This window comes from Bactrocera oleae, chromosome 4, assembly GCF_042242935.1.
Source record: "Bactrocera oleae isolate idBacOlea1 chromosome 4, idBacOlea1, whole genome shotgun sequence".
In the NCBI taxonomy this organism is placed as follows: domain Eukaryota; kingdom Metazoa; phylum Arthropoda; class Insecta; order Diptera; family Tephritidae; genus Bactrocera; species Bactrocera oleae.
The window spans coordinates 69,598,190-69,610,273 of NC_091538.1; the positions used below are offsets into that span (position 1 = coordinate 69,598,190).

A 12,084-nucleotide genomic window follows, 5' to 3' on the forward strand; every position below is an offset into this window, starting at 1 on the left:
ACTTGGGCTCTAACTTTTTCAAAACTATTGTGTGAGAAAATTACGTTTATTTATAGAAAGGAAGACTTTAAGAAGTATAACAACGCATTTTGGATGTCTTGAAACTAAGTAATCCAATTTCATGACCACACCATGATTTTTGGTAACGCTAACAATAACTTAAATACCCAAAAATAAATACCCTTAGCTGATTCAAGCTAATCAAAATATATTGTGCCAATGCGGAAGTGCCAGCAATACTACCGAAAAAACCAAGTAAAATTACTAGTTTAAAACTAATCCTATTAAAAAACTTGTGTGTTATGGCAGATTATATAGGGTCCCACGTTACATACTTGTATATGTATATATGCTCAAACTAGAAACCATGTGGTCTTTGAGTCTCCCATTGAGACAAAGACCTTGGCAGCGCTATGGTGGCCAATTAATTAAACAGACTAGTGCCCATAATGTAATTATGACCAATTGAGTTCGTGAATCTAAACAACCACAAATAAAGTCGACAGAGCAACTAAGGCGTCACACATTTGAAAGATGAATAAAACGACGTTCATAGAAACATCCATCACTATCATCAGCAATGCAACCAAACCTCAGCGACTCATAAAATTATGAATTTACAAAATATTGGGGGCTGCCAATTGATGAGCATTATCCCCATTAACTTGGGTTGTGTCGCGCGCGCCTTCAGTTCCAAGTGGGCTTTTGTGTCGCGCATAGTTCGGATTGTGGCGCAATCATTTTAGGAAGCCCTCTACTTAAGAAGTTATGAAAATTTGTTCAACCGTCTGATTATCATACCACCCATGGATTTTGATGAAGTACTTAAAGAGGTCGGATCCTTTGGTTTGTACCAAAAAATTATTATTTGCTCGGTACTGTTGCCTGCCGCGCTACCCTGTGCCTTCCATGCTTACAGGTGAATGAGAAAGTGTTCGAAGTGTATAATGTCGTAAACCTTTTGCAATAAATAAACTATCTAAATCCATAGTCAATTGTTTATCGCAGCGTCGCCGAAACACTGGTGCCGTGTACCTGAACTGGAACCATGGGCGCAGGACTATGGGATATTGGTGAAAAATCTTAGCATACCATTCGGTGTTTCAAATAACAGCGTTGATTACGAAAGTTGCATAATGTACAATCGTAACTACTCGGATATTGTGCGATATATGGAATATCGTACGCCTATTGAGTTGCAACAGGATAAGGTCTGGCAAATAGGTAATCCAGGCCATGCGCAAATACAAGCATGCCAACATGGCTGGTATTACGATCGTACCATGTACAGCAACACGGTGGTTACAGAGGTAATATTTTATACGACGCATCTACATGGTATCCGGTTATTAAGTATTGCACTACTCTTTGTTGATTCATATAGTGGAACCTTGTTTGTGATCAAAGCTACTTGGTCACGCTCGCTTTGGTTTTGTTTGGTGTTGGAGGTTTGATCGGGAATTATGTGTTCGGCTATTTGCAAGATATGTGGGGTCGACGTCCTTCATTTTATGTATATCTTATTATAGAAATTGTCGCATGCGCGGCTAGTGCCTTTGCATGGAACTACTACTCATGGTTGGGCATGCGTTTCGTGGTGGGTTTTACCGTGCCAGCTATACTCGCAAGTCCCTACGTTTTAGGTAGGATGTTGTACACATATAATTTAGTTATTCTATATTTATTTGATATAGCTATTGAACTGGTTGGTCCTGACAGACGTGTCTTCTGTACAATTGTCTCAAATATTGCTTACTCCTGTGGTCTAGTACTATTGGCTGGTATAGTCTATCTTATACGGGATTGGCGCTTTCTCACACTAACTGTCTCACTCCCTTTATTATTGCTGTTTTCCTGCTACTTCGTGCTACCTGAGTCGCCACGTTGGCTGATCGCAGTGGGTAAGACGCGAGAAGCAGCACGTATTTTGAAAACCATAGCTCGGGTCAACGGTCATAACATTCCGCCAGATTTCGTAAAAATTGTGCAACAGAAATTACAGCAAACAGATGCGGTAATAGGAAGGGAATCAGAGTCATCTTATGGCATTATGGATTTATTTCGCACTACAAATATGCGTCACAAAACTTTAATTATCACACTAATTTGGTTTGCAAACACCAGTGTCTATGTCGGTTTAAGCTATTATGCACCAGCTTTGGGTGGCGATGAGATATGGAATTTTTTCCTGGCCGGTGTTGTAGAATTGCCCACTTATATTATGTTGTGGCCAGGTTTAAGCTACTTTGGACGGCGCTGGATATTGTGCATTTCTATGTTGGTGGGAGGTGTCGCCTGCGTACTGACATTGTTGTATGATGAGCAGCCGGAGGTAATGTTGTTGCTATACTGTGTCGGCAAGATGGGAATCTCGTCGGCTTTTGTTGTGCTACCGCTTCTCGCCTCTGAACTCTACCCAACAGTGGTGCGTGGCCTGGGTATGAGCTTCAGTTCGGTTGTTGCGATGATCGGACCGATTGTCATACCCATTATTAATCACATGGTAAGTAATGTAAGCAAAGCTTCTGTTACCAAGTCGTTTCTACATTTTCTGCGCTTTTAATCCTTTAAGGGCCAACGTATGCTTGTATTACCGTTAATTATAATGGGAACGCTTTTAATAATCGGTGGCTTAGCGAGCCTGTTTCTACCGGAAACGCGAGGTAAAAATTTACCACAGACCATTGAGGAGGGTGAAGCGGTACCGTTAAGTTTCTTCAATTGTGTTTGCTGTTGCTGTTGTACAAAAACACCACGTAGTCCCGATCTGAATAACTCGGCTCTAGTAGCGAAATATAAGCGGCAGCGTGAACGAGAGCAAATAGGGCGTGGACGACGACAGCCAATAACTGTTTGCAGTATTTGCAAGAATGAAATCAAGGAAACGTGACATACGAAATCATAAATACCAAATAGAATTATTAACATAGTCTTAAGAGTAATTAAGTTGTTCGAATTGGACAAGTCATAATAAAAATATTTCCTGTTGGTTGGCCAAGTTCAAAGAATAATAAATACATAATTAGTATTTGGTGTCCTGTATAAACCGTCGAAAGAGTTTTGATGAATCTTCCCTCCACTTACAAATATAGGTGTGTGGACTTTTTCTTAATTTCCTCTTGTTTGGCTGAAGTTGGTGTGATTTAGCCTATAAATTCTAGCTGAGGAAATGCCTAGAAAAGAGAGTTTCCTTAAAGTAATCGGACCTCAACCAATAGGTGTAGCTCAGAGGTCTTAAGGAGGCATTTAGTGGAGGTAAGCAAGCTGACGTTATAAGTTTCCATAGGTCCCCGATTGAATAAAGTTCTTATTTATGGAAACACATCAATAGGAAACCCTTTTCAATTTCAACATATCGATAAAATTCAAAAGTATCGATTAACGCGATCCAATGATAAATCTCTAGGCGATTTTAGTAAACATCAATTTAACACAACACTAACAAAATACTCACACATGGTGGAACGTCAAAAATGCCCGACGAAATTCAGGCTATAATGGAAGATTTGCCGGAAAATAACATCGAGGATATAGAGGATCTGATATCAGAAGAAGATGTAAAGCCACGTGATCGTTATAAAAATAAGAAAAGTGTATCTGTACGTCCTAAAAAGCGCAGTAAAGTTATTGTTAGTGACTCCAATGGCGAATCGGCAGAGCGGCAGTTACCAGAAAGAAAAATTTATGAGAGTGTTATACCAGGAACTCAGACCGTTTACGTAAAAACCTGGGGATGTGCGCACAATAATTCTGATTCTGAGTATATGGCTGGTCAATTGGCTGCGTACGGTTACAATCTGACGAATCAAAAGGAAAATGCGGATCTCTGGTTACTTAATAGTTGTACGGTAAAGAATCCTTCAGAAGATACATTTCGAAATGAAATAAAGTCCGGCATGGCCAATGGAAAGCACGTTGTCGTAGCCGGTTGCGTCCCGCAAGGTGCACCCAAATCGGATTATTTACATGGCCTATCGGTCATTGGAGTGCAGCAGATTGACCGGGTTGTTGAAGTAGTGGAAGAAACATTGAAGGGTCATAGTGTGCGATTATTACAGAACAAAAAAGAACATGGAAAACGTGTTGCCGGTGCACGATTAGCACTACCTAAGGTGCGGAAGAATCCTTTAATTGAAATTATACCCATAAACACTGGCTGCCTTAATCAATGCACCTATTGCAAAACTAAACATGCTCGTGGTGATCTTGTTAGCTATCCTCCACAAGAAATTGTTGATCGGGCTATTCAAGCTTTTGCCGAGGGTTGTTGCGAAATCTGGTTAACATCGGAGGACACGGGGGCATATGGCAGAGACATTGGGTCATCATTACCTGAACTTTTGTGGCAGTTAGTTAAAGTTATACCAGAACATTGTATGCTGCGTGTGGGCATGACCAATCCACCGTATATATTAGAGCACCTTGAGGAAATCGCAAAGGTTCTGAATCATCCAAGAGTCTATGCATTTATGCATGTACCGGTGCAAAGTGGGAGTGATTCCGTTTTAGGTGAAATGAAACGCGAGTATTGCCGAAGCGAGTTTGAGCATGTAGTAGATTTCCTGCGTAGTCGTGTCTCTGGAGTAACCATCGCCACTGACATAATTTGTGGTTTCCCTACTGAAACGGAAGAAGACTTCGAGGAAACAATGGAAATGTGCGCTAAATATTGCTTTCCTAGTCTCTTTATAAATCAATTCTTTCCACGTCCTGGTACACCTGCTGCCAAGATGGAACGAATACCAGCATATCTGGTGAAGAAGCGCACTAAACGGTTAACGGATCTCTTTAACAGCTATTCCCCATATGATGGCCGCAAAGGTGAACATTACACTGTATTGGTAACAGAAATATCACATGACAAGCAACATTACGTTGGGCATAATAAAAGCTATGAACAAATATTGTTGCCTATGCGAAAAAATCTACTTGGCACTGCGGTGCGAGTACGAATAACCGATACCAGTAAATTCAGTATGATAGCCGAAATAATAGATGATGAATCTGAATGGACTCGCTGTGCTGTAATACAGGAAAATAATGATCACATTCAAAATGGCAAAACTAGTACGCATTCGCAAGGCGGAAATGAGGATGTCATAAGGAAATATGTTGGTTTTGGGCTGATATTCTTGTTCGTAGCTTTAATTGTACAATTGTTGTCGAAGTTTTTGTAGCAATTTATACAAGAATAAAGAATTAATAATGAAGTCAATATACATAAAAGACATCCAATTTAAATCTGTGAGTGTTTCATTAGAGGAAATTGCATATATCGATAGCTAAAATTCGATTGCGAGTCAATTTGCATGTAGTAAAAAATTTCCGATTCAATTCATATTATCTTTTTATATTTTATTAAGTTAATTTTTTAATCTAAATAGTTAAAGGTAGTCATCAGAAGGTTCAGTACCGAAATAGCGATCGCCAAAATTACCAATACCGGGTATCACGTAGAACTTATCATTTACTTCAGGATCCAGTGCAGATGTTACAATTTTAACTTTCGGAAAAGCATACGCAATCGAATGAACTCCGATTTCAGCCATCAACAAAGAAGCTAATATTATATTCTCCTCTGGCACATCATGATCAAGCAACACACGTAAAGCCATCATAGCAGCAGCACCTGTAGCCACTGTGGCATCCATCAGAATGACTTTGTAATCCTTGATATCTTTGGGTAATCGCAAATAGTATAGCTCTGGTTCACCAGTGTTTCGATTAGTTTGTATAAGAATTTTGCCGATACGTATATCTTTGCAAACATCACATATAGCCTGTTCCATTGTTTCGCCAGCACGCAATATAGATACGCCACATATTTTACGAGAACCCATACGTTTGCCTACAGTATTAAATGAAAATTAAGTTAATACCATATACATATATAAGCCTGGTTTGTGTTGATTTTGTGAGCGCTTTAAGTAGGATTGGCTTACCTTCGTAGAGCACGCCTTGGGGTGTTTCCACAGTTGTTGTTTTGAATGGAAAAAGGCTTAATGCATATTCAATAACCAGACGTATAAGACGTTTAGAATAGAATATGAATTCATCTCTGGAAGTACCACGACAACGTATAAAAGTATGCAGTCCTTTGATTTGTGGTGTTGGTGGCAGTAGATGTAGCGACTCTGGCATTGGTTGATCTTTATAGGAATTCACTAATGTTTCACGCAACTTGAAGCCACGCTATATAAAATATTTAAAAAAAAGTTTATTTTATTAAGCATATTGAATTATAGGCACATATAACTAACCAATTGTAACTGTGTGTGCACGTGTTGCACAATGAGATGTATGGCTACTTTATTTTCGCCGCCGCGTGGCACGATAATATCAGCGTGAGCCATTGTTGGCGCTATATAATTGGCATAAGAAGGCTTCACCATGGTTAAATACTGTTTGAGTACACCACTGAGATCGCGCCCACGTTGTGAAATGTCTCTGTGAAAGACATTTTTTTTTAATTACTTCATAATAATCATTTTCGTTTTAAGCATGCATTACGGTAAATTTAAATGTATATTTTATTATTTACTCATAAATGAAATTACAATATATATATTTATGCATATAAGTTTTACTTGACTGTCCGGCAAACGGACAAACAGATATTCGCATCATACTGACTATTTTAATATTTATATCAGTGTGACAATCGCATTGAGTTGTAGGTGTAAGATACAATCAGTATATGAACAAAACTATGATAAGAAGTCCAACATGTTTCAAAGAATAAATATATTATATTTTCTCGAGTAGCATGACAAGCTGAGTCGATTTATCATGTCTGTCTGTATATATGCGAACAAGTTACTCAGTTTTTATGATATCGATTTGAACTTTTGCACACGTTCATTTCTCCCGTAGAAGCTGCTTATTTGTCAGAACCAACAATATTGGACCTCTGTAGCGTATGGATAAAATACAAACTGAACCATCAAAATCAAGTTTTAGCATGGAAAACTTTTTTATTTGTCGAGATACATATATGCACGAAATTTGGCATGGATTATTGTCCATGGCAACGCTACGATATCCGAAGAAATTGTTCAAATCAGACGACACAATCAAGGAAACTTCTTTACCTGTGAAAGGTATTCACTTCGGTGCATTGCAAATTAACGTTTTTTTTTTCTTGTTTTATATGCCTATATGCTGCACAACCGAATAACTGTGGTAAGAGTATTGTCGTCAAATTGTGTACTTTTATATTGTACTCACCTCTTTAGACGCCTTGCTAAACGTATATCTGCATCAGTGTCTACAAATACTTTCATATCTAAGAGTTTAAGTATTTCTGGGCTGTGAAATGCTAAAATACCCTCAAAAATTATGACATTAGCGCCATACATAGGTTTCTGTAAGATATAAAATATGAACTAAAAAGTTACAAACTAAATGTAAAAGATTACTACTCACAGTCTTTGATTCACGTGAATGTGTTACGAAATTATATATGGGCACTTCCACCATGCGGCCCTCTTTTAGTTTCGTTAACACTTCCACCAATAAGTCTATATCGAATGCGTCTGGATGATCGAAATTGTACTCGTTCAATAACGCTTGTTCGTGTTGTTTCTTTGTTAACATCTGTACAAAATTAAAGCATATATTATTTTAAATAAGCAGCTCAGTGGATTAACATTAGTATTATATTTGCCTTGTAGAAACAATCCATGGAAAGCAATGTCACCCATGGTACGCTTAAGCTCTCGATGATTTTTTGTGCAACTGTTGTTTTACCGGATGCGCTGCCACCGCAAACTCCTGCGCAAGATATAAATTTCATTGTCACTTTAAATTTTTATCATTTCTATAATTGATTTATAACTGATAAAACATACACATCAATTTTATTACGTAGTCTATATTTAAACGCAATTCTAATCAACGTCTAAACTCACCAATAACGAATGGTTCTACTTGCTGACCGGCACAATTGTACCATGGCGGACGTCCAGCTGTGTAAATAGTACGGTTATTGGCACGTATAATGCACTCTGCCGGATTGGCGGTGGTCGATTGACTATTCACTGAAGTAGTGCGTTGGCGGCGGGCCGGTCGTGATGGAGTGGTCCGTGCTGGTGACTCCAATGAATTTGATGACACTATTCGACCGGGTACAGTGGTAGGTGAAGCGGGGCAACAATAATCCCCATTACCAATGTCTACATAGAGATTTGGATCAATGTAAAGTTGCTCCGTTAAGTCTGAGCGATCATCACTGTAATTGAAACGGTAAAAATAAAAAAGTTTCTTAAGCGTAAATTTACTATAGTTATGATAATATGCATTGCAATGAAGAGATATTTTGATATTTTGAAAAGATAGAATATACAAACATATACATATTTGGAGTACCAACACCGTAAGTTAAGCAAATGGTTCTGATTATTAAACATTTATAACAAATGTCTACCTGATTACTTCAAATGCGCACAATAAGCAAAGTTTCCGGTCGATATAGAGCTATCATGAATTCCATTCCATTGAATAATAAATAAATTCTGCTTGCTTAGCACAGCGTTGTCGAAAAATTTGTTTTATGCACCGTTAACCAAGTTTTTCAAAACTAAATCTTTTCATTCAACATTGGAGATAAACCATTATGGAAATGAAATTTCAATTTCTAAAAACTATCACTTAGTCAAATCAGTTCAATAAATTATTATTTTAATATAATTAAAATGAAACAAGAAAACAATGTTAACTTCGGCTGCACTGAAGTTATAATACCCTTCACAAGTGCATGCAATAGCGTTAAAGTAAATAAAAAGACAATTACCTTGATTTTGATCGGGCAGTGTGTATGACTGTTAAATATACTCGCATGCTATAGTTGTCCGATCTAAACAATTACTTCGGAGATTGTAGCGATAATACTATGTGCCAAATTTCAGGAAGATAGCTTATAAAATTAAAAAGTTTTCCATACAAGGACTTGATTTTCATCGTTCAGTTTGTAGGGCAACGATATGCTATAGTGGAACAATATCGGCGGTTCCGACAAATGAGCAGCTTCTTGGTGAGAAAAGGACGTATGAAAAATTTCAGATCGTTATCTCAAAACCTGAGCGACGATAAATCGGCTCAGCTCGTCACAGTGACTATTTACATATATATATACTTTAAAGGGACTCCACGTTTCGTTTTGGGTGTTACAAACATCGTAGCGAACTTAATATACCCCGTTCAGGGTATAATGATTATGAATGTCTTCAAACCTTAAATAGGTTAAAATATACTTTCTATGTTTTATTTGCTTTTATGACGATATACTATTAATAACGCTGCTAAAAAAGCTACAGCATATCGCTAATCGATCATAAGTTTTTATGGTGTAATTTCTATTAGCCAGTATGTATGTACGAGACGACGTTCGATTGAATAAATAGCTATGGAAATTATAGGCATACATATGTATGTATGTATTTCAAACATATGACTGTATACCGTGACTGACACATTCAGCATTTATTTTGAAAACGCAATTGAATATAGGTCATTAACTTTTGGGATTTTCTTCTTTGCGCAAATATTTTTTTATAACCATCGACTTATGTTCACGCAATCGAATATGTCTACGAGTATGTGAATGTAGATTGGCATACATAACAAAATGTGGTAGATAGATAGCTAAAATATGTTTAACTTTTATATAAATATCTATGTCAAGTTATAATAATGCAACATATGATCGGAAGCCGCAAGGATCTAAAGATATTTTAGTTTATGAATATATAGAATGAACAGATAAAGACACACATACATATGTACATGCATATTTTTTGATATTACAACAAATTTATTTTTGTTGAATATTTATATGCAGCAAACCGGCTTCACAACCTTATTTACTTTAATTTACAGTAATTTTTTTGATTTCTGGATTTTAATTAAAGTATGCTCTGAGGAATATATACAAACATTTATGGTGGGTTTTAATATGAAATTGCATCACTGGTTCAATTTACCGGCATACATATATCATCGACGGCAACATGTGCATTAGCATCCTCTCTCATGTGCTTTGGCCGTTTTTCGTTATACATAAGTGTATTTATAGAATCCACAAAGAAAGACCAAACGTAAAATGCCGCATTGCTTACAAAAAATGCATGATAACATTTAAGGTATAACCTCACAAAGATATTGCTTGTATTCGTGAATGTGTCCATACAAACATGTGTAAAAGCAAATTTTCCAACACCAACAATATTTAATTGTAGATACGATGCTAATAAAACTTTCACATACAAAAAATTCTGCCATCAAACAAATGCTGTGTCAACACAAATTGATAACAACATGTATACCTTAAACAACATTTTAATAATATATTTTATGTACCAAAACGGCTGCAGTATTTAGTAATTTCACAAAGAAGTTCTCGCTACTCATATAACCATCTAATTGTAAATCTAAAAAAAGGATTTCTTCAAAGGATTTATCAAAACAAATACTAACAAGTTAGCATGCAAACGTACAATGTCTACAAATACACCAAATGGGAATATGAACAAAAGAAATGTTAATTGATTTTATGTAAAGGTTTACAAACTTTTACCACAGAATTATATGTGAATATAAAAGGTATAAACTAAAGAGAAATAAAAGATTTGTGCCTATCTACGTATGACTCTTAAAATAACTGATGAAATAAAAAACCATAAGTACTAGATAAATAGTTTCAATATGAATAAATATGGTGAAATGTTCAAATTACATGAGACTACCAGTGCCGCTATCGGCGGTGCACGAAAAATGTGATGAAGTTGACGAAGATGACGACGTGGATGATTTAGACACTGATGCAGTAGATATTGTTACTGACGGTAATTTTTTAACAGGCTGCTCGATGAGGGACATCTCCGTGCTGCTGTCAATTTTCTTCATGATCTCACTTTTGCATACTATTCCATTGTGTGGCATAGTAACTTCTCCACTCATGATGTTTTAATGTAACTAGGAAACAAAACAAAAAACAAGCGATCTTGCCACTATATAGAATATTCACCGGTCTTAAAGAAAAACTTTCTGTACGCAGTGAATACCAATCTATCACTTATGCACAGCACGGCGGAAAGCTGGAGCAAAATTAAATTTTATTTTGATGTATGCAAATCATAAGACAGTATGCCAGCCAGTATAGTTTATATGAATGCAAAATTATATTCAACTTCATATGTTTTTCAACTGACTGTGACTAATTAATTTTTTTACACGTCCTATTTTATCCAGATTAAATGTATCAAAAGCTAAATTGACACGCTGTGTGTTGCACTCTGTGTCTGCCAGACTGGCTGATTGCACAAATGTACATATATGCACATATGTAGATGCAGTTTCTTTGTATAGGAGTCGTGTTTTTTTTAACGCGAAACAGGAACCCAGTATTATATGCATTTGTCAAGGTAGTTATGTTTAAATTGCATTTCTTTTTTATACTTTTCATTAATAAATTCTACAATTGTGAAGCTGAATCGTTTATTGCGCACTGAATGCCTCTGCTTTGCACAAACAACGACAGCAATTAAAACAAAACAACACATTGAATTTAGATACAGTATACATATATGTATATAATTATGTGTTCGCCGATCACTTTGTTAAAATTAATTTGTTCACTTTTAAGCACAGCGATTGGTAATTACCTATCGGAGCTGGCTGAGCTGGAAGGGTAAAATTTAACTTGTTTTCCCTGTGTGGACGAAGATACCGACATTTCTTTTACAATTCGGCACGCGCTACGATTCACACAGAATAAATAAAGAAAATGATTTTACCTGAAAGTTGTGGCATTGCCAGACGTCATCAATTTTCACAAATTTTTTATATAAGTAAATACTAGTTTTAACGATAAAACGATTATATATCTGTTCATTTCAATACTAATCAAAATGTGTTAAACTTTATTTAAATAAGGGAATACAACTTGATTGTCGAACATTTTTAGGAAATTGTTTAAATAGAAGTTTTGTTGAGTTGAATTTTTATATAAACTAGAAATTAATAATGTCATATTTTATGCATATCAAATTGGGCATGAATCAACTTCTGATTTCAGTAATAGAATTC

General features: G+C 36.3%; 3 protein-coding genes across 8 annotated transcripts; 2 read left to right on the forward strand and 1 right to left on the reverse strand.

Moving 5' to 3' along the window:
* The first annotated feature begins 358 nt into the window (after positions 1-358).
* Balat (Beta-alanine transporter) lies at positions 359-3,022 on the forward strand. Its single transcript, XM_014231545.3, has 5 exons — positions 359-919; positions 992-1,310; positions 1,385-1,643; positions 1,695-2,503; positions 2,573-3,022. The coding sequence occupies exons 1-5, from the start codon at positions 807-809 to the stop codon at positions 2,888-2,890; spliced, it is 1,818 nt and encodes a 605-aa protein (XP_014087020.1). The 5' UTR covers positions 359-806; the 3' UTR covers positions 2,891-3,022.
* Positions 3,023-3,414: 392 nt separating this feature from the next.
* LOC106615374 (threonylcarbamoyladenosine tRNA methylthiotransferase) lies at positions 3,415-5,241 on the forward strand. Its single transcript, XM_014231569.3, has one exon. It carries the CDS (start codon positions 3,474-3,476, stop codon positions 5,175-5,177), a length of 1,704 nt encoding a protein of 567 aa, XP_014087044.2. The 5' UTR covers positions 3,415-3,473; the 3' UTR covers positions 5,178-5,241.
* An 88-nt stretch (positions 5,242-5,329) lies between these two features.
* l(2)k01209 (lethal (2) k01209) lies at positions 5,330-11,800 on the reverse strand. 6 transcript variants are annotated; one of them, XM_014231565.3, is made up of 9 exons: positions 11,661-11,775; positions 10,733-10,971; positions 7,911-8,230; positions 7,667-7,773; positions 7,426-7,596; positions 7,228-7,364; positions 6,261-6,447; positions 5,943-6,192; positions 5,330-5,848 (listed from the first exon to the last, which is right to left on the reverse strand). In XM_014231565.3, exons 2-9 carry the CDS (start codon positions 10,954-10,956, stop codon positions 5,385-5,387), a joined length of 1,860 nt encoding a protein of 619 aa, XP_014087040.2. In that variant the 5' UTR covers positions 10,957-10,971; positions 11,661-11,775; the 3' UTR covers positions 5,330-5,384. The 6 variants fall into 6 exon arrangements, with proteins under 6 accessions (XP_014087040.2, XP_014087042.1, XP_069964359.1 ...); XM_014231567.3 differs by lacking the exon at positions 10,733-10,971 and having other exon boundaries at positions 11,661-11,800; XM_070108258.1 differs by lacking the exon at positions 11,661-11,775 and having other exon boundaries at positions 10,841-11,513.
* Positions 11,801-12,084: the final 284 nt, after the last annotated feature.

Coding starts and splice junctions, on each gene's coding strand:
- Balat (XM_014231545.3), top strand. CDS start 807: ATGGATTTTGATGAAGTACTTAAAGAGGTCGGATCCTTTGGTTTGTAC. Junction 1,311..1,384: donor GCAACACGGTGGTTACAGAG/GTAATATTTTAT, acceptor TGATTCATATAG/TGGAACCTTGTTTGTGATCA. Junction 2,504..2,572: donor TACCCATTATTAATCACATG/GTAAGTAATGTA, acceptor TAATCCTTTAAG/GGCCAACGTATGCTTGTATT.
- LOC106615374 (XM_014231569.3), top strand. CDS start 3,474: ATGCCCGACGAAATTCAGGCTATAATGGAAGATTTGCCGGAAAATAAC.